The sequence below is a fragment of the Anastrepha obliqua genome, chromosome 5, assembly GCF_027943255.1.
Source record: "Anastrepha obliqua isolate idAnaObli1 chromosome 5, idAnaObli1_1.0, whole genome shotgun sequence".
In the NCBI taxonomy this organism is placed as follows: domain Eukaryota; kingdom Metazoa; phylum Arthropoda; class Insecta; order Diptera; family Tephritidae; genus Anastrepha; species Anastrepha obliqua.
Genome location: NC_072896.1, coordinates 64406461 through 64428878, shown reverse-complemented (window position 1 = coordinate 64428878; position 22418 = coordinate 64406461). Strand labels below are relative to the sequence as shown.

At 40.1% G+C, this 22418-nt stretch overlaps 3 protein-coding genes across 5 annotated transcripts in view; 2 read left to right on the top strand and 1 right to left on the bottom strand.

Moving 5' to 3' along the window:
• Window positions 1-2086: 2086 nt before the first annotated feature.
• On the bottom strand, window positions 2087-3158 carry LOC129248628 (thioredoxin-related transmembrane protein 2 homolog). Its single transcript, XM_054888251.1, has one exon. It carries the CDS (start codon window positions 3028-3030, stop codon window positions 2194-2196), a length of 837 nt encoding a protein of 278 aa, XP_054744226.1. The 5' UTR covers window positions 3031-3158; the 3' UTR covers window positions 2087-2193.
• A 664-nt stretch (window positions 3159-3822) lies between these two features.
• LOC129249496 (transmembrane protein 230) lies at window positions 3823-8285 on the top strand. Of its 3 annotated transcripts, none has more exons than XM_054889347.1 (3): window positions 3823-4178; window positions 4238-4484; window positions 8191-8285. In XM_054889347.1, exons 1-2 carry the CDS (start codon window positions 3993-3995, stop codon window positions 4421-4423), a joined length of 372 nt encoding a protein of 123 aa, XP_054745322.1. In that variant the 5' UTR covers window positions 3823-3992; the 3' UTR covers window positions 4424-4484; window positions 8191-8285. The 3 variants fall into 3 exon arrangements, with proteins under 3 accessions (XP_054745322.1, XP_054745320.1, XP_054745321.1); XM_054889345.1 differs by lacking the exon at window positions 8191-8285 and adding an exon at window positions 4561-4683; XM_054889346.1 differs by lacking the exon at window positions 8191-8285 and adding an exon at window positions 4587-4683 and having other exon boundaries at window positions 3824-4178.
• Window positions 8286-8353: 68 nt separating this feature from the next.
• The window catches only part of LOC129249495 (transmembrane protein 214), a 30826-nt gene continuing 16761 nt past the window's right edge, over window positions 8354-22418 (top strand). Inside the window, exons 1-8 of the mRNA XM_054889344.1 lie at window positions 8354-8575; window positions 8630-8931; window positions 8993-9214; window positions 9281-9446; window positions 9516-9612; window positions 9663-9780; window positions 9837-10035; window positions 18792-18946. Coding sequence (XP_054745319.1) covers window positions 8452-8575; window positions 8630-8931; window positions 8993-9214; window positions 9281-9446; window positions 9516-9612; window positions 9663-9780; window positions 9837-10035; window positions 18792-18946 — 1383 coding nt within the window. The 5' untranslated portion in view covers window positions 8354-8451. The remainder of the gene's footprint in view (window positions 8576-8629; window positions 8932-8992; window positions 9215-9280; window positions 9447-9515; window positions 9613-9662; window positions 9781-9836; window positions 10036-18791; window positions 18947-22418) is intronic.

The following is a 22418-nucleotide window of genomic DNA, read 5'->3' as shown; positions in this document are numbered from 1 at the left end:
ATTAGGAAACAGTTTTCCCCTACATGTAAACCAATTTATCTCCTCATAGCCATCTATCTATTTGGTACTAATATATACCATATATATCATTATAACGCTAGCTTTGTGTGGTACAGAACGAATGTAAATCATATGAAAATTATTCGAAAACTTCATGCTCATAGTCAACATCAAATCTATAAGTCTATAAGTAAAGGTATTGAAAAAAGACAATAGTAGTTTGTAAACCTTTAGGCTTAAATAAAACTTGCTAATTCGACATTTTAATTATATCCTTTTTCCAAACTGTTCAGAAAGAAATTATTCTCCTCTTTTGTATTTTAAGAACACCAACAGTTAGAAACGTAAACGCAGGCCCGTGTCAGCTGATACTATGAAACTAATGAGAGCCCCATGTATAGTATATGAATTCTCACCATAAGAATACTATTTTATTTCGTGCTTTCTTCTTCATATACGTAGGATGTAATAAATTATGGGTTTAACGATATTTTATAACGTGAATAATCTTTAATTTATATAAATAACATTTGTCGGGAGTTTTTATAACATCCTTTTATTCAGTAGATTTTCGGCACCTTTTTAATTTTGGGTCATGAAATCCTCAATGGAAGCAGAGGTAATGCTGCAAACAGTGACCGACGTATCGTAGTCCCTTACCGCAGCCCCTAGAGAGCACAAAATTGAGCAAAACTCATCCCGTAGAGAACAACTACGTAGAACTACAACTACTTAGCTATAACTACAGAAAATTACGGATTATGTTTAATATCACGAGCAATTTTTCTTTCCTCATATTCAACTCGAGCAAAAATTTTGAAATTAATTTTTTTAGTATATAAGATATATGTGTATATATTATATTTTGTGGTTGCCACTAAGTGGTTTCAGATATAATGGATAGTGTAGATCTTTTGTTTTTGTTGGTGTGCTATAATTAAAAAGGTAACATCCGAAATTGAAATGTGGGACTTCGACGCTCGAAATTGGGCCTTTGGACCTAAGATAGTCAAAACAAGAGTGTATTCCGCCTTATTTGAATGGCATATATCTTTTCTTGTCCAAACTTATATTAAAAGAAATATCGTGTGGTTCAAAACAGTGTAATGTACCAAATCCAATGGCAGTGGCGGAGATCGAAAAACCTTTACCTCTTTAACCGAATTTTACGACTACAGCATTTACAGAAGCATACAATTATATTCCATTTTGATACGATATTTTATGCCAAACACCGGAGTTAAAGTGGAGTTCTTGGAAACAAAATCAGAACAGCCCTTTGGTCGATTTCAGGAACTTTTTTTTATTTATTAACATGGCGAATGATGAGCTCGAGCTCGTCCAGTGTCCTAGAGAACTAAATTTTTGACTTTGACGTAGCGTACTTCAACAAACAAAATTCCAAAATACCAAGAACTCCAATAGAAACAAATAGATAAAGTAACTTTTTTTGTGTAGATCCAAATGTTTTGAAAATTTTATAACTTTAAATTGTTATAGAATAAACTTAAAAGGGATCAATTTATACTCAGTGAATGATTAATGGGATCGTTCTCACTGGTTTAACCCGAGAACTACACTTGGTCATGTAAAATATGTCCCTCCAGTACGTAATTCCGACAATCGTGGGAATGCACACATTTTCGTCAAACTCTGAAACCTTAAATCTATCGACATGAAACTAACAACATTAATACCGCCAGTCATGCACCGTGAACGTCATAATCAAAGACTAATCATCATCCCACCTACACAAATGCTCACTCTTACCAAGTTGTCTGCACTCATTGTCCCTCCGATCCATCGAATTAACATGTTCCCTAGGTCTAGTGCTAGACGAATTGACAACTGGACAAATTGTTTCTATGATAGATATTATATTGACCTTAGGTTATCCTTTAATAAACAAATATATATCTTAATATAATAACTAACGTAATTCTTTTGAAATCTTTGGTATATTCTTACTACATTAAATATTTATGAACATTGTAAAACGTAAGTAACAGATTTATATCAGTAAAACTAGCGTAATAAAATGTAATGAGGACACCTTTAACAAAAGACAATTAAAAATTGCATAAAATGGTTTTTAGTTATTTTGTCTTTATTTAGTGCTGATGTGACAGCCCTTGACCAGATATAAATCCGGGTCGTTCATCTTATATAGATTAAACTGTTGAGGGAACGCATCTATTGTGATTTTTTTACTGCTGTGGCTGCAGTGGTGATCATCTGCTTGGGCTTCTTTATGGAATTCTCGACACATTCTTTATAAAGCTGGTTCAAGCCAAATGCGGCGCGTATATTATCCGCTGAGAAAAAGAATTTTTGTAACTTTCCTTTTGCATCTACGCATGGCCGCCGTTCCACTTCTTTTCCATTTTTAAAACATATAACCGTTGGCAATTGACGTGAAAAACTGCTATCAGATATTCGATATTTTTGTGCTACATCTGGAAAACGACCAATGTCCACTTTGCCAAACTTCAAATTTTCCAAATTGTATTCGGCGGAAAGTTCAGCGAAAATGGGAGCAAAATTTACGCAGCTTGGATTCCATACTGTATAGAAACAAATCATCCAGTTTATTCGTTTGTCTCGAACCAATTCTTCTTCAAAAGTATGCATATTACGAAAGTAGATTATGTGTTCAGGACCACTATAAGATGGTTCTGGCAATACAGTACTGACTAATACGCACAATAAAAAGAAACCAATGCCGTACCGAAAATCACTGTAAGCCCAAAGAATGGCATTCGCCACCTTTGTGTAGAGAAAAGACGCAGACAGGTAATTAACCATTGTGACGCTTCCTGTTTTGCGTGACCGTATCATAACCACAATTAGTAGAAAAAATAAAATCTCGGTTTCACGGCTATCCAATTCGCACATATCTTCTCCGCGATGCTTAAAAAGTTTTGCACATAATGGAACCAATTTTTTCGCGAGTACATATGAAATTGAAAGAAAAATATTTATCCAATAATACGGCTTTAAAAGCTCACGAAGCTGCTTTTGGAACGACATTGTCCAATATGCTGCAATTGAACGTTCTATTAACAAAATAATAGTTTAATTAATAACATCCGCCTTTTTCATTCTAATAATTCTCAACCACACTTTTCCTTCCACCTCCACTCACAATGAAAATTCAGCTTTCAACAATACATAGCATTGCCACACTTTTGATAAGAACAAAAATCAAAAATAAAAGCTGTGTTCCATAAAAGCGAATCTAGTCAAGGTGGTAGCATTCGAACAACAAACGAAATATTTAATATTAGAAAGGGAAAGATAATAGAATGATTTAATGAAGGACAAATAGATAAAATTAGTCTGTCGCGCATTAACAACAACAACTTTTCGTCACTCCGTTTTACTGACATTTCAAAATTAGAGCAAGTTGAAGAACAATCAATCAACTACGCTAATGACGTCAGGTTCCTTACCAATACAAAACAAACAAAAGGAGAAGGGCTTTGTGATTGCGAGGTTAAATATTGTTGCTTTTTTTAATCAGGTTATCTTACTTGTGGGCATTTTTTGACAACCAGCTGGAAGTGTTTTTACTTATGAATCTGTACAATGTTCGTGAATGACCATCAAATTCTTGTTGTTAAATAGTTGATTGTTATTTTGCCAACTACCCGATCTAATTGGTTTTAGAAAAATAATATATACGTAAAACTGCCAAGTAACGACGGAACGACGGAACGAGTTCGGTGTGAAGACCCATATTGAATCGAAATATATGGCAACTATTTAGCTCGGCTTATTTAACTTACATTTTTTACAATTTACGTGCGTACATATGTTTTCTACCTTTGTTTACACTATTTCAGATATTTCAATGATATTTAAACAAAATAATGTAGATGTACATGACTTGATGTCAATGAAACTTGCTAGTTTTGCTTACGAAACTGAATGAAATTTAAGTATCCTTTTTCTTTAGTGTCTCGAAGTGCAAAATTGAAAAGTTTGTGAAAATGCCTGCAATCCGACGGCACAGAGTGTCTTCTGGAAGCATTCAGGCTTCAGATAGTGACGGTGGAAGGGATGATGTTGATAGCTATGATTACAATTTCCAGGACAGTCAATTTTTTATGAGCGATAAACAAAAACTACCATGGAAGACAATATCGTTTGTGATTTTTTTTCTAATTGTAGGAATGGTAAGCTGCCGCTTTAGTAATATTAAATTCATATCGTTTTTACATGCTTCCATATATAGATTTGCATGACCACAGCAGGTCTGATTTTCACAGAAGTGTTAGACAAAACATACGTTGATCGTGCATCTCCTTTACTTATCCTTGGATCTCTAATGATTATCCCAGGCGGTTATTATGGCTATATATTGGCGTCAATTTTAATGGAACGTGACGGCTTTTCATGGGAAGATATTCCAGAAATTTGATAACAACCATATTACTGAAATCCACGCATTTTCTAAAAATTTTGACCGTATTTTTATTTTAGTAAGTATTTGAGCTGTGTGATATAATATTAATTCCCTTTAATATAAATAATATATTATAATTCTTCCGTATTAAGGATTGTTAAATATTTTTATCACACAGGTTTATATTAGAAACGCGAAAAAAAATTCCAGTAAGAACAACTTGTATTGAAATATGGTCCACTGGTCCTCATAAATTAAATAAATTCTTAGAATTATTGGGTAGTGTTATTGTTATTATTAGACAAGTTTGGCCTCTAGCTAATTCAAAATATCAAACAACAGCCACCATGCACTTTGACATTCGAACAACCAGATCTCAGGCAAAAAACAAAAAACAAAAAAAATAGAAGAGGAACTGAGCTAAACCAATTATAAATATATTGTAGCCAACCGCCACTCTACAAGAACATACTGGGTGGCGAATTGATGAAGCAACTGGTATAAATGAACACATATTGACCATTCCCATGGCAGCCGGTTCTACGTTACCGGAATTACTCGGCTTTTTTCAAGGGCTCCCGCCCCAATAAAATACCCCTGTCTAGTGCACCGTATCTTACTCCTTCTATCGTAACAGGAGCAATCCTATCCAGCAACTTTGCTTATCGGTGCAACACAACTCCCCTAATATCGACCAGCACCAACCCTAGTGCGGGGACAAACTAGCAACTCTTGGTCGCCCGCACAGTCTGTTCCGGGTGTTAGACCAGAGTATCTCGGAACTAGACACCAGTCAAATGCAATTCTTGCAATGGTAGGTGCCACTTTCATCGTTACTCTTGCCTGCGCACCACCCGTGAGTGAACACGCGACTATGTTACCCCCTGCTGTAGAGCCATGCACCCGAAACCGATCCTTCTGGTGCGGCTGCAGCAGGTCCAGCGCAGAGAACCTTACGCGTCTTTCACACCCCGTGGTACGACTATATTCCCGAGAAGCTTCAAGCCCCTACAACTAAACTGGAACGGACTCATGAGTAAGATAGACGAGATAGTGGACTTTATGAGCCGATATGAAATCAATATAGCTGCGGTCCAAGAGACAAAACTGCACGCTAGCTCCCCCTGATTATCAGGCATGGCTATAACGTGCTTAGAAAGGATCGCGAGCGAGACAATGGTGGAGGCCTAGCGTTTATAGTCCACCACACAGAGCAGTATCGTCTCATAGATGAAGGCATCGTCCACAAGGACAACGCCTTAGAATGTCAACGTGTAGCTGTCCGGCCAGGCGATAGCAAAATTTATAACATATATATACCCCCTGCCACCTGCTGTCCGGCAGGTTATCACCCTGATATTGGTGCGCTCAGCAGAGGTGAAACCCGATTGGTTGCAGGTGACTTTAATGCGCATCACGATCTTGGCATTCAAGCCTACCAAACGATCGTAAGGGACACAATTTGGCAGATCAAATAGACGATTCGACATAACGCCTGACATAACAGTTGCTAGCATTGGTCTGATAAATAGCGTAATCTGACGACCTATGCTATCGCTTGTCTCAGACCACTTGCCTATTATTATCTCGATTGAGAGACTGCGGATTACTGCATAACATAAGCGGTCTAAACGGGAGGTGCCACTTTCTTTCTCCTGTGATGAGGTTCAGGGGGCCATCAACAACACCAATGCGTCAAAAGCCATTGGCCCTGAAGGGCTTAACATGCTGATGCTGAAAAACCTGGGTGCATTGGCAGTAGGGCATCTCCCATGGGTTTTCAATCTGTCTATGGCCACTCTCATAATTCCTGACAAGTGGGAATCAGGGAGAGTGGTGCCACTACTGAAACCTAGGAAATAGGCTAACTAAGGGAATCTTATCGCCCGATAACTCTACTTTCCCCAGTAGTGAATACTCTTGAAGCCCTTCTTCTCCCACTCTGCACAAAACATCTGGCCCAAACCACACACCAGCATGGCTTACGAAGAGTGCACAGTACCACAGAGGACTGCCCTAGTAGCGTTGGTCCTGAAGAAAGCTTTCGACATAGTCTGTCATTCCACGCTCCTAAATGACATTATAGAGTCGGCACTCCCGCCAAGGCTGAGAGGTTATCCGCGAGCAATTTGAGTGGTCGTCACTCGTCAGTGATCTTTCGAGACCAAATCTCTAAAAAGAGGAAGATAAGGCAAGGTGTTCCGCAGGGTGGTGACTTTTCACTCTTACTTTTCAACTTCTATACATCGAAGCTCCCCCAGCCCCCAAGAGGGAGTCTCCCTATTCTCCTGCGCTGACGATAGCAGGATAATGGCGTCAGGCAATGACATTGATGTTCTATGCGCCAAAGTGAACGATTACCTCACCAATCTTTCTCGTTTTCTCTGCGAGGAATCTAATCCGACTGTTTAACAACCTCAAAATTTTGGGAGTAACCTTGGACAGTTTGCTCTCCTTCTCTGCGCACACAACCGCAATTGCGACTAAAGTCCAAATCGCAATAAAGCCCTCAAATGGCCCTTAAGATAAAGGAATATTGCTATCGACATTTAAGGCAGTTTGCCGGACGGTTCTAAACTACGCTGCGCCTATCTGGTCGCCTGGAACTAGTGATACGAAGTGGATAAGGCTTCAGACATGCCAAAGCACTGCTATTCGGACAGCGACAGGTTGCCTGCTGATGCCCCTCTACAACACCTACATAACCATACTCAGTAAAAGTTTCTGATAGGGTGCTACCGCAGGTTTCACCTATGTAGACACCTGCTTGAGCCCGAGCCACCTCCCAGGCACGTCAGGAGGCACATCTTCAACTACGCTGACGAGATCCAGGACAAAACGAATCGACAATTACTGGAATGGACAGTGCTTAGACAGATAACAAACGGCATTTATCAGAATATCTTTACCACCTTCTAACGCTCCCAACCACCGAATGCCGTAATCAGCGTCCAACCCCCACCCACAGCTGATGAAGAGCTCCAGCTACCCTGAGAGACTCGCTTAATCTTGGCACAACTACGAACAATACTAACCATCTGCTCACATGCCCTCTCAAATCTACTCACCTAACACCCCTCTTCCTCTCGCCTGCCCAAACAGCATGTTTTTTGGGCCTGTCGTTAGATGAGTTAGACGAAAACGACCGGTGACTACATCGGGCTGACAGGGTTTAGTAAGCAGCTAGAAGCACAACAATAACAACAACGGCGGCTTTAATCATAGTATTACCAACGCAGTTAATTCTTAGTGTGTTTTGTGTGATTTGTTCATTTGCGTTTCTTTCTGCTTGCCATATGAAATTAGAAAAACGCATTTTTAAATTTAAAAATAAAACAAAAATGCTATAAAATACTTACTCCTGTTGTGCTCATTATATTGTTCCAGAATTTTAATGCTGCATTGATTGTTTTCAGTGTTTCTTGTTCATAATAGATATTAACTGGAATTTTTCGTCAATGTTGAATTAAGTGTAGTTGCCAATCCGCATTAGATGCACTTAATTCCTAAGATAATTCCTACCTAAGTCTTTAGTCCCGATTAATGCCTTCGTCTGTCTATGCTATATGCCAGTAAACGAAAAGTAATAAAGTGATTCAATAAAGCAAGTAAGTGTGTGGCATTAATTTGTGATAATATTTGACAATCTAGAGATCGAACCGAGGGGAATTATTGTGAGAGATTTATTTGAACTCTAACGTAACGAAATTCGTAGCAATATTAATTTACTCAAATCTCAAACATTTAATTTCTCCTAATTTTGTCTGTTTTGCATTGGTAAGGGACCTGACGCCAGACTTTTCAAAACCGCAAAAAATAAAGAAGCTGTTTTGGGAAGACGCCACCTTAAGTACTCAATTCGCCTTGCAGCCGAGAGGCCTCGGCTACTTTTGACAGCTAAATGGAAACGTCATCTGTCAATGCATTAAATTCTTCTTCTTAATACGACTCAGCGCCGGCAAAGTGCATTTATTTATACAGCTGCAAGATAGTTTTGTTTGATTAAATTAATACTGTTAAAGTCAATAAGTAATTAAATTGCAATGTCCTCAAATCAATGGGAAGTTGTTACGAAATCAAAAAAAGCGAGAAATTTGGATAAGAAGGTAGAGGCCCATTCGGAGAAAAAACGATTGGCGGCTTTAAGTCCAAAACTGGAGGAAATTTGTGAGTATTATTTTAAATATATGAGGCGCATTATACAAAATTTTTGCATTTCAGTACCTTTACATGAATATAGAAGCTTGTTATCTGGAAAAAGAGGCAAAGAAAACCTATCGCCCGCGAAGTCAATCAGTTCTTCCACTAAATCAAAATATTCTCCTAACAAGAAAAATACTAAACATTCGAAAGATATAAAAAAAGAACAACTACCGCAGCAACAAGTAAAATCAAAGCCAGCTGTGTCAAAGCCTAAAAACTTAGAGACCGTGCTGCGGAATATTACAGCAGATGAATTCGAATGTAAACTCGAGCAATTAAAAATTATTTATCCTGGTTCTGAACTGCTATGGCTGAAAGGAGTAATTATCTTTGAAAATACTAAATATTTAATAAATGTTTGAATAATTTTTTATACGGTAGGTTGCAAGCTTTTTCAATGAGCAACTGCCATTCGATTGCGATCCCACATTTTCAGGGAAATCAATTCATTACCCCAGCATTTTAGCAAATCCAGCTCTTAATGCGGCTGTTGTGGATTTTTTAGAATCGGTTGGAGATGAGAATTTGTCATATTTCTATCACACTTTACTAATTAATATGACAATGGAACTTTCCAAAAATTTGCCTATTGTGGGCTATAAGGTGAGATTTACATTCTTTTGGGCAATACGTTTAATGTGAGTTATTATTTGATATTTTTGTTTTCAGTTCATACTCCAATTAATTGGTCAACATTGGCCACACATTGCATCGAATAATATGGCGAAAATTGCTTTGCTGCGTAATTCTTATCAAAATAGAAGCAACATTTGTTTGAGCATACTGTGGGCTATTGGGCAAAGCGGTTTTAAGCAGATAACAGAGGGCATCAAAGGTATAAAACGCTATTTATCGTAAGAGTTGCATACATACATGTAATTTAAATATATATATTTTTTTGCAGTGTGGCAAAATTTAATGTTACCCAATCTGGAATTAAAAAGTTACACAAAATTTGTAACAGAATATTTAGAGAAAGTTTTATCTGCCTCCGGAGAAGCGTATGTAAAATGGGACTGAAATAAATTTATAATGACATGTTTTCTTTTAGTTGCACAATAACTTTGAATCAATTCGCATTCTTTTCGTTCTACAATGCATTGAAAACAAATTATACTATTCCAAAAGAGAATCAAGAGACTCTGGCAAAATGTGCACATGAATTTTTGGTAAGTTTTTTTAAGTTCACTTTAATGCATGGTACTTATCAATTTTACTCCCACAGATCAAGTACATTTTATCCAGCAGTAAGCATGCTAATATATTTCTTACACTTTTCCGTAATATTGAAAATGCAAAAAAGGATCGTAGTGAGTTGGCGGGCTGTCTGTGTTGCCTTGTTAATGGTGAAGATAGTTTTAAAGTATGGAAAATGAATTACAAAAAGCAGTTGTTGCCATCACTTCTACTTTTCAAAGAAATAGGTGAGTTTATTTTGTTTATAACATGTTCATTGAGGATTATAGGATAAATACATTGACCACCACACTTCACGACACAGCGACAGTCAAATTTTTCTTGCCTGCAAATATCCTTATAAAGCCAGCTCCATAAATATTTTGAAAGCGGCAGCGAAAAGCAAAATTGCTGATTTAGAGGGTTTGCGTTTATATATCTTGTTTCAAGTAAAATTGTTTATTTTAAAAAAGGAATATTTTGTATTTGCTTACATAAAATATTACACCTATTATTAGACAATAAGTAATTTAATTTACCACGAGATGGAATGAAAGTGATATTGAGCGGCCAACGCCCTCAAACTTTTATTTTATTTATTTATTTATTCTATACTTTAAATAAATTTATAAAGTATATGTTGGGGCTGGGCAACTAAGGCCATATTGCCCCAAGGAAGCTGATTTACACTTCATGCAGTAAGTTATGTACACTAAGAGCGTCTTTGAGGATTTTCAAACTTAATTAGAAGAAATAAGTGTACATATCATTTAAAGTGACTTTGGCTAGATTTCTCTTTATTTAGGAGCCTTCTAATCACAGGATTTGTGTGCGTCAATACTTTGCTTAAGTGTTTACTGCTAGCGCTTTCTACGTCTCGTCAATAGTATCGATATCAAGGTCGTGATTAATATATACGTTAGGTATGAAATTGAAAAGTCGAGCCAATGAGTATCGAAAGATTTGCTAACTCCTAAAATACTCAGGCTAAAACGGCCATTGTACTGAAATATAAGATATAAAACGTTGGTCCTAAGACACCTTAGGGAGTGCCGGCGTCAACGGTTAGAGGTCTGAACATGCGTCATTGTATTTATTTATTTATCATTAGGTAGCCATGTTTTTAATTTATGGAGCAACCCAGATTGCCATACTTTGCCAAAAGTTTTAGCTGCGTCGAGGTATATGGACATGCACACTTTTTTTATTCAAGTCATCATTAATTTTGTGAAGCTTTTGTTGTTGTTGTTTTTGTTTTAACAGTAATAGAAGCCCCATGTTTGGTATATCACCGGTCGTCTTCGTCTGGCTCATCTAAAGGTAGGCCCAAGAAACATGCCCTCTGCTTTGATATTTGGTCTCGAAAAATCACTGACGAGTGACGTGGGGTTGCCTACGTTGGGCCTGCTGTGCATTCCGCTGTAGTTGTTGCGGTTTGATGGTGGTGGGCGGCCGCGCCACGGGTGGCGGTTGTGGTCGCAGAGCTCTGCAGCAGGGGGCAACGTAGTCAGTTGTCCACTCAAGGGTGGTGCGCTGGCCGGAACATCTTCGAAAATGGCAACAGCCATTGCATGAATTTTTCTTGACTGATATCAGGTTCCGAGGTATTTCGGTGTGACACACGGAACAGATTTAATTTTTCGCTGAGATATCGCATTTTGAAGTTTTTTTTTATTTTTTTTTGTGCGACTATGTAATCGACCGTATCACGTCTCATGTTATCTCAATGGATTTTCGAATATCGAAAAATTCACAAACATGGAAACTTCAAAATGCGATATCTCAGTTAAAAATAAAGATACTTAAGCAAACTCAACGGCATTTAAAAGAAGAAGACTTATAATTTAAAATACCACGTCTACTTTTTTATGAAGAGCAAAATCTGCGTAGCTACATAACCTCAAAAATGGGCAAAAACAGCGTTTTTGCACTTTTAGGTTAGGATATCTCAAAATCCTGGCGTGATAGAGCAATTTAAACCCCGGATTCGGATTCTACACAAAAAATTACTTCGAAAATGACCCTACACTTTCCTAGAACAAAACGTTGACCTGTGTAATCTTTTCGTGAAAAAACTCTATAGCTGTCTCAATTTCATCGCTTGTTTTCAATGATACTTTTGTGTCTAAATATAATATAATTCCATATGCTCCGTAAATGCACCCCAAGTAGTGCTTTTCTTTTGGTTTTTTTTTAATATTGAAACCCACATCATATGTTTTGCGTTATAATCTCCTCCGACAATAAATCTCTGTTTAAGCAAAAGACAAAGACTTGATTACTCCGATGCTGTACAAGCACTAAATTTATTGAGCGTCTCATTTTTCAATAACTGTTTAAAGCTAACTGTTTAAAGCTAACTGTGCATAGATGAATTCGAAGAAATAATACCAATAATGCTATAAATTGAGGTGGTGCCAGACTGGACGAATTGATGAACATCTTAAGGTGGTGCCAGACTGGACGAATTCTGAACATCCTGCCCGGTTGAGGCGTTGGCCTCAAAATGCTCTGCGTCCAGAAGCCGGCACAATTTCTGTACCGCACGCGTCATCATACCGTTCGCCGTCTGAAGCGTGACATTACGTATTAGACCATTGCTGCCCGGATGAACCGCAGTTACGCGCCCTAAGCGCCAATATGTTGGTGGTAAGTTCTCATGTCTTACGATGACTATGTCTCCGATTTTTACGTCCCTTGATTTCGTCTGCCACTTGTTTCGAGTTTGAAGGGTAGATAAATATTCCTCGCTCCATCGTTGCCAAAATTGTTGATGTATCTGACGCAGCCAGAGCCAGTGCTTAATACGGTTGGACGGAATTGTTCTGATGTCAGCTTCAGGGACTGCAACCAGTGGAGCGCCAACCAGAAAGTCGGCAGGGGTCAAAGCTAACTTATCATTGGGATCATCGTATATAGGTGTTAGCGGACGAGAATTTAGGCATGCTTCAATGCGTGTCGCCAAAGTCTGAAGTTGGCTATACCATAATGACTGCGCTCCAACGAGGCGCACCAAATGATATTTGGCAGATTTTACCGCAGCCTCCCAGAGACCACCTTGATGAGGAGCGCTGGGAGCGATAAAGTGCCAATGAGTACCGAGATTCGCCAAACTTTGTTGGTTGTTGTCGTTCTGCCAAGCAGCCAAGTCTTCTTTAAGCAAACGGTTAGCACCTGTGAACGTAGTACCGTTGTCACTATAGAGATCTCGACATGGACCTCGTCTACTTATAAATCGCGTAAATGCATCTAAGAATGCAGGTGAAGAAAGATCATCGACAACTTCAATATGCACGGCCTTGGTCGCCATGCAAACGAAAACAGCTAGATATGTTTTGATCGTTGTACGCGATCTTTTTGTGCCGATGCGCACTGTAAAAGGCCCGCAATAGTCGACGCCTGAAGATATAAATGGCCGTGCTGCAGTAATGCGATGCCTGGGTAAGGATGCCATCTGCTGAGATAACGTTACGCCTCGATGTCGTCGGCAAATAACACAAGTCTGCACGAAGCTTCGGACTGCTTGCCTTCCGTTCAATATCCAGTACCGTGCGCGAAGAGCTTGAAGAGTGATTTGCGCCCCACCATGAAGCGTGGTTTCATGTGCGTGTCGGATGAGTAAGTGTACCAAACTCCCATGCTTCGGTAAAATTATCGGATAACGCCGATCTTCTGGAAGGTCAGCGTGACCAATACGACCTCTGACTCGCAATATGTCGTTACAATCTATGTAAGGGTTCAATGACCTTAGTTTGCTGGAGCTGGATATTTCCGATCCCTTCCGAATCAGAGACATATCAGTCGCAAAGGTATATTGCTCGTTTCGGATTAGCACGTTAAGAGCATCGTCCATTTCTGTAGGATTGACGATCAGTCTTCGCAAATGTCGGCGAACTGGTAGCCACCGAAGTACGATTGCCACGGTACGAAGAAGCTTTTGCAATGAACTAAAGCGTTCGCTTAATGGAATTATTTGGCCGTCTAGACGTCGAGTTGTAAGAATGCTCGCGTGGGCCGTCGTTGCTACAAATGATGACACTCTCTGTTCACCACGTACAATGTTAAGCTCGTCATCTTTTAATTCGATCCCAAAGGAAATTGGTAGCTGTTTGTCCATAAGCCATTTTGGCCCTTGCCACCACAACTGATGTTCAACCAGCTCTGATGCTCGGATACCTCTACTGGCACAGTCTGCCGGATTTTGAGCAGACCGTACATAATGCCAACGATCTGGTGATGTCAGCTCTTGAATGTGACGAACACGATTGGAAATGTACGGCTTGAGAGTAGTTGGAGGTTTACGTAACCAACATAACACGATTCGCGAGTCGGACCATAAATGATAAGAAGCGTCCGTTAGACGTAAAGCAGTTCGCACACTGTCAAGTGTGGATGCGAGTAAATGTGCCGCACAAAGTTCTAGGCGAGGAATCGTTGCACCCTTGAGTGGCGCCACTTTGGTGCGAGCTGTTAGCAATGATACAGTTGACCGACCTTCACCGTCTGTTGTCCTAGTATAGAGGACAGCCGCATAGGCAAGTGGACTTGCATCACAAAACCCAAGTAGCATAGTAGTCTTACCCTCAGCCAAACCTAACCATCGTGGTACACGGACACGGTTTATCACGTCAAGTTCTCTGTAAAATAAGACCCACGTATTTTGAAGTGCATCTGGGAGTGGTGCATCCCATTCTAAGCCAGCAGACCACAACTTCTGAATAAATATCTTCCCGGCAATAACAATTGGAGCAAGCATGCCAGTAGGATCAAATAGTTTGGCGACCTCACTTAAAACCCGACGTTTTGTGAGACATCCGATGTTCTGGTTTAGATTCGCTTTGAAAAAGATCTCATCTGTTGTTGGGTCCCAACTTAAACCAAGCACAGTTGCCGTCGATGGTTCACTTGCTAACTCTACGATTGAGGAATTGTTACTAATTAAACGCTTTACAACCTCACCACTATTAGAATTCCATTTTCGTAAACGGAACTGTCCGGCCGACAAAATCGCACTCACATTGACAGCGAGTTCGAAGGCTTTATCCTCAGTGTCACAACTGATGAGAAAATCATCTACATAAAATGATGACAGAATCGCATCGCGCGCAACAATCGACTGATGGCCATCTGCGACTACGTTGTAGTTATCATAACTGCATTGATTGAGTGCGCGAACTGCGTTGTACGGGCTACAAGCCATCCCATACGTCACTGTAGTTAAACGGTATACTGCTAGGTCAGTGTCTGGTGATTCTCTCCAAATAATGCGTTGGAAATCCCTATGTTCGGGAGTTATCAGAATTTGACGGAACATTTTCTCGATGTCTGCTGTTAATGCTACGCGAAAACACCGAAAACGAAAGATAATATTCACAAGTGGTTCTTGAATCGTGGCTCCCACTAACTGGACGTCGTTCAGTGAGAGGCCGCTCGTGGTCCGCGCTGAAGCATTGAACACAACGCGGAACTTTTCCAGAACCGCGTGGTGAGGGATGTAGTAGTTGACCCCCCCATCTCCAATGTGACTAACGGGTTCCATATGGCCGAGGTCCGCGTATTCGCGCATGAAGGCAATGTATTTTTTCTTGAGCTCACAATTCGCTGCTAGTCGTCGTTCAAGAAGGTGAAATTGTCGTAAAGCATGGGCGTATGAGTTGCCCAAAGCCGGTGCGTCAGGATGAAATGGTATATGAACCATGTAGCGCCCTTCCCTTGTGCGGGAGTGTGTGGTCAAAAAGATTTTCTCACATTCATCTTCGCCGTTACAATCTTGTGAAGGCACTTCCTCTAACTTCCAAAAGCTTCTTACGAGCTCCTCCAAGCGTGCGTCCTCTTCGCCTTGCTGGGTGCTGAAGGAAAGAGTTGGCGGCGTTGCTGGCTGCGCTGCTGGCACTGGACCGAAGACAACCCAGCCGAAGCGGGTTCGCTGGGCGTGTGGCTCATTGAGGCCACCGAGTCTTATGTCCCCTTCGACTGCTTTTCCCCATACATCCGCACCAATAAGAATGTCGATATTGCTAGGAATGCCGAACTGCGTATCGGCCAATTCTAGACCATTCAAATGCTGCCACCGTGTCATGTCAATATGCACTGTTGGGATGACCTTAGTAATTGACTGCATGACAAGTGCAACGATTTCCAAACTGAAACTGGAATAGAGCGATTTTAACGTGAGTGTGACACGCCCACGTGTACGTGCGTAGGAGTAAGCTCCGATTCCTTCCACCGAAACTTCGCATTTGCTCCTATGAAGAGACAAAGAGTTAGTTAATTTATCTGTTATAAAACTGACCTGTGATCCGGGATCACAGAGCACCCGCGCCAGACGTCCATCGGTAGAGTTGCCGCATGCGTATACACGCGCAGTTGCTAATAACACTGTTGAACTCGCGTTGGCAAGGCAACCTACCATAGCAGGCTCTAGTCAGAGATTCGAATTTCTGGATGCAATAGCAGTGACGGCTCCTTCCGGACACGTTGACACTGACTCTGATGGATTCTTAGATAATGATTCGCGGCAAAGTAATGAGTTGTGCTTACGACCACAGTGACGGCAGTTCCCCGACGGACATTGTCTTGCTGAATGACCTTGCTTTAGGCAGTTAAAACAAAGCTTTGTAGCCTTTGCAGCAGTAATTCTGTCTTCGTATTTCATCCCAAGAAAGCGTGCGCATTTCATAATACGATGTGCACCTTGGCAGTATGTGCATTTACCCTCCTCTGCAGATACGACGTGTGATCTAACAGCTCTTGACGGACCACCAGCGCGTTGATGACTCTTGGACGTAAATTCAACTCCATTGGTCCATGTGACAACTGTTGTGCTGAGGCTATGAGCCCGCTGACCCAAAAACGTAAGCAGCTCATCGAGGCTCGGAATTTCGGTGGGTGAACAGCTCATGTTCCACTCGCGCTGTGTAGTTATCGGAAGTTTCGAAACTATTATCGGTACGACCACAGCATCCCATTCGGCCACTGGTAGACCCATGACATGTAAAGCTCGTAGTGATTCATGTACCGTGTCGACGATGAACAGTAACGCAGTTGGTGTGTCCTCAGTTGTCGGCTTGATATTGAGTAAGCGTGACACATGAGTCTCAGCCAGTTGCCTTCTATTGTCAAAACGTTCTTTAAGCGCCTTCCATAAATCAGCGTATCCCCCAGAATATACACTCCCGACGAGCGGTACAGCACTTGCGCTTACTGCCTGCCGCAACTTGCCTAACTTGTAGGCCTCAGGATAGTCTGTATTGTGGACAAGCAATTCAAAAACGTCCTTAAACGCCAGCCAATTCTGCATAGTTCCATCGAACGTTGGAATTGCAAGCGGTTCTAACTTAACCTCACATTCTCGCACAGGCATCACAGCAGACTGACTCGATTTTGCACCCATGATTGCACGGTTCAAGTGGGTACATGCATTGTTGTAAATACCTTCAACCTCTTCCCATAACTTCTCGTGGGCCTCCAACTCGGCGTTTGCTGCATTGCCCACCAACAGGTCATGGTTGGTCACGAAACGTGCATAATGTGCTGACAATGATTTCAACTCTTGCTCCAGATGAAATTCATCAAATGCACCCTGCTGGAATCCACTCACCCGATCGTGTATGCGTTTAATGGCCTTTATTGCCGAAGCGCGCAAATTTAATTCTGCCATTAGCTAAACAATAATTTAATTAAACGGTTCTATTTCACAATTTAATTATTTGTCCTCACAGGAGGCACCAAAATGTTTAAGCAAAAGACAAAGACTTGATTACTCCGATGCTGTACAAGCACTAAATTTATTGAGCGTCTCATTTTTCAATAACTGTTTAAAGCTAACTGTTTAAAGCTAACTGTGCATAGATGAATTCGAAGAAATAATACCAATAATGCTATAAATTGAGGTGGTGCCAGACTGGACGAATTGATGAACATCTTAAGGTGGTGCCAGACTGGACGAATTCTGAACAATCTCCTTTAAGCGTTTTAAGGTAGTTTTTTTGTTGTTGTGTTTCGGAGGAGACTCCAATCGTCGTTGCGTGTAGTTTCTGTAAATTGCATTGCACTTAACGCCATAAACAAGCATATTAACCGTGAACGTATAAATCCTAAAAAATAAAAGGAAGCTGCGTTAGTAGCGTAAGATTTGTCCAAAGTTTTTTACACACACGCCACCAGTCAACATCGCCGGTGGTCCTCAAATTGCCTGTATGGTGTCTACTCGTTAGTAGCATTTCGATATCAAGTCACAGAGTAACAGAAGTCACAGTCAAACAGAGGAGGATAAAGCAAGGGGTGTCTCATAGTTCTGTCCATTCCCCCTTGCTTATCAACTTCTGCGTTCCTTAACCACCAGAGTGCTCGACATTGGCGTCCGACAATGAGGTCGATGGCTTGTGTTCAAAAGTGAACGATTACCCGATACTTTCTTCCTTCCTCACTGCAAGGAGTCTCCAACTTTCCCCTACTAAATCGAAGGCGACCCTATTTACGAAGCAGCTCAAACTACTACTGATGGTTAAAGTCGATGGCATATTAATACCGATAAACATAAATCCATGTTACTAACGTAAGCTTCGATAGTTTGTTTTCCTTCTCCGGTGCATGCAACCGCAATTGCCATTAATGTCCAAAACCGCAACAAGGCCCCCAATTCGCTAGTCGATAGCAAAGAAACGTTGCTGACGATATGTAAGGTCGTCTGGAACTAGTGACACGCAGTGGGCGAAGCTACAGAGCTGTTATAATACTGATATCTGGACGGCTACTGGATGTCTCCTGATGCTCCCTTTACAATATCTAAACAGCGAGGCAACTATGCCACCTGTTAATTAGGATAACACTATGTTCAGCAAGTAGTTCCTGTGAGGAACCGCAGGAAACCCCAGTAGATAAATGCTGGATAGTAGTTAATGACGTGCACATATAATATATCTATTTATATCTATTTCTTTCTTCCATAAATACCTATTTATGTTATTTATGGCAATTTGTTTTTTGTTGTTGTCACTTTCAGAACAGCAGCTGGATAAAACTGATGATGATTTTTTAAGATTAGTATGTTCTAATACATTCCATATATTCTTAAAAGAAGTTGAAAAGCTGAATGAAGAGCTAGACTCAGCAAAAAGAAAAGATCAACATTTACATGATTTGATTGCTGTTGTAAAAGTAAGTTATTTATTAATACCTCTTCATCAATACATATTCTTTATTTATTTATTTTATTATTAAACATACAACCATGGGTTATTTTTGCAATGATTGACCTTAAGAATAGTTTGCATAAATACATCGTAGATAAAAGGATTAACAATAAAATTATAATTAACATTGTTGCTAATAGCAAAGAGCTTGAAGTAGGAGAAGGTATTAAAGAAAGTAAAAAAGTAATCCTAGTAGGTATTAATTGGAATTAATTGAAGTACAGAGAAATCATTTGAGTACATTCGAAGCCATTTATGTTTGAAGCGCAAGCTACCTTCTATACGTTTAATTTTTCGGGGCAAGTTATTCCACAGACGGACAGACAACACAAAGTATTTTCGTTCAGTCACCAAACAACTGTATTTATCGGGACTAACTTTAACGAGCGACAAGATTTTGTAAACATAAGTCGATCTTTGAGATATCTGAGTTCCTGAGTATTTATGATCTTCTGGAGTAACATGAAACATTTAAACCTAAGCAAATCATCAAACAAACGGAAGCAATTTTTCGCAAAAACAGAAATGTGGTCATAACGTTTTTTATAGTAAACGTATCTTGCAATGTTATTATTCAAAAAATTAAATTTATTACGGCACAGACTATCACAATGAGTATATAACTCAGCTATAGTATATACATAACTTTAGCTATTAGCAGTCGAATATTTACTGGTGTAAAGTATTGAGTAGTCCATAAATTTCGGAGCATCCCATGAACTTTGCCTATGGCAATAAAGATGTGGTTACTCCATGTCAAAGTTCTATTAAATGTATTCCCTAAATGTTTAAAAGTGTCCACATATTTAATCATAGCGTCATTTAGTCTGACTTCTGTATAGTCATCGAGCTTGAGATATTTTTTTGTATTGTATATAATGATACATTGGGATTTATCAGGATTAAAAATTAATCCGTTGTCAGAAGCCCACTTGCTTAAGAGTCTCAAGTCAGAATTCAAATTGCTTATGCAAATATCAATGCAGTTAAGGGAACAACTAATATATAATTTAACGTCATCTGCGTATACATGGACACCACTATATTTAATCACACTAAACAAATCATTAATATATAAAATAAACAAAAGAGGGTCAAGGATAGAGCCTTGAGGTAAACCTCTGGTTACAGGTAGGAAGTTGGATATTTTATTATCACCACATACTGCTTGTATGTGCTGCTGTGTTGCAGCTCCTACTACATATAGCCCCGACTGCAATGTGTTCACCAAATCGTTGTTATTGAGAAACGTGTTTATATGGCGATGCTAAAGAACTTTAGATAAAAACTGCAATATTGCAATAAGGCAGTAGTCACCATTCGGTTTCTTTATTGGTACAATTTTGGTTCCCTTCCATGAGTTGGGTAAGGTTGAGTTGATCAAGATGGTATTCAGTGCGTAAGTAAGATATGGTAAAGTCTTTGGTAACAAACATTTTAAAAACTTTGGATGAATACCATCCAGACCTGCTGCATTCGACTTGATACTAAGTATAGACTGTACTACCTCACAGTCATCGACACATTCGTAACAGAAACTGGACATCACAACGTTAAGATTAGAGGGCCTTAAAGGTATTCTAGTTTTCTGAAATTCTGAAACTCTTCCATCTGCGATACGCTTTGTTGCGTTTATAAATCAAGTCTTTAATATGGTTGTTGAACATTTTATTCAATGAAGCTAATTTGTTCACTAATATTACGTTACGGATACATCCCCAGTCAATTTCCTCTACAGCCCCTTCAAGATGCTCATAATCTATGCGTAGAAAGTCACGATAAGAATAGTGTAGTGTCATAGGTCAATTGGAAGTCAAATGTCATGAAAATTACACCGTGCTTAGATAAACCTGGAACACAAAGCTGGTGAAATAGGAGAATTTTGTGTTATATTTTACAAAAAAATATAACTAGCAAAGAGTAACTAATTAGTTTACGTGAAGTTTGTAGGCATTGAGTCGTTAGCAGGGAAGAAGCCCAAGCTCCGCATGGTTAACGCGAACTCAATTTCATATAGCAGGTCGCTGTTAAAATCTTCCGTTACAATGATATTATTATAATTAAGAGACAAATTTTCGAAGAAATCAACAAATGGTGTATAGGCGATGTACCTGTTATGTCTATATACACAACCAATAGGGATTTTGTATTACTTAGATGTTATTTCAATGAAAATATATTCTATTAGGTTAGTATCTTTAGGTTGGTATACTTTCCCAAATACCTTTGAGGGAGTAAGACAGAGATATTTTTGACAGACACTGCAACGCCACCTCTACGCACTACGCTGCTGGTGTTGAACAACGTCATCTTGCATAGCCGCGTTAGTTTTGCGGGGATACCAAATTCCGACATCGCGGCATACAGGAAACTCCTTTTCGTACTGTCGAATGCAGCTTTGAAGTCAACGAAAAGATGGTGTGTGCCGATTCTCCTTTCATGGGTATTTTCCAAGATTTGGCGTATTGTGAATATTTGGTCGATGGTAGACTTTCCAGGTCTAAAGCCACACTAATAAGGTCCAATCAGTTGGTTGACGGTGGGCTTCAGCCTTTCACACAATACGCTCGCTAAAACCTTAAAGGCGATATTTAGAAGACCAATCCCGCGGTAATTGCCACAGATTGCAGGAACACCCTTCTTATGGATTGGGCAGAGCACACTTAAATTCCAATCGTCAGGCATGCTTTCATCCGGGATCTTCACATTCTCTGTGACATGCGCTGCTGTCCCTGCTTAACAGGTTCGAGAAGTGTCCCCTCCATAATTTAAGATTGCTCCCTTCTGTAAGTCGCCGAACTTTCTGGTAGAATTTTCGGGCGTTGTTCCTATTGACTAGCATCTCAAGCTCCTCGCACTCACGTATTTCGGCCTCGCAGCGTGGCTCTATAGGCGGCATCTTTTCTTTCTGCGGCAGCATGACATTCCTCGTCGTACCAACTGTTTTTTCGGGATCGTCGGAATCCGATTTCTTCTTCGGCGGCGGTGCGTAGAGAACGAGAAATGTTGCTCCATTGTTCGTGCATGCCGGTTTGTTGGGCAGTACTCTCTGAGCGCAGGAGTGAGATTCGAGTGGGGAATCTTCTGGCTGTCTGTTGTGATTGCGGCTTTTCGATGTTGAACATTCTTTGTACGTTTTTTGCTGCACAGAGGCGTGTGCGCAGTTTGGCTGCAACAAGGTAGTGATCCGAGTCGATGTTGGGTCCTCGGATCGTACGTACATCTAATACTAGAAGTGTGTTTTCCATCTATCACAACGTGATCAATCTGCTTTCGTGTTTTTCGGTCAGACAGCCAGGTGGCTTGGTGAATCTTCTTATGCAGGAATCTGGTGCTGCAGATTACCATGTTTCGGGCCCCGGCGAAGTCGATCAGCCTCTGTCCTTTACCGGATGTTTCGTTGTGCAGGCTGAAATTTCCGACTGTAAGACCAAAAA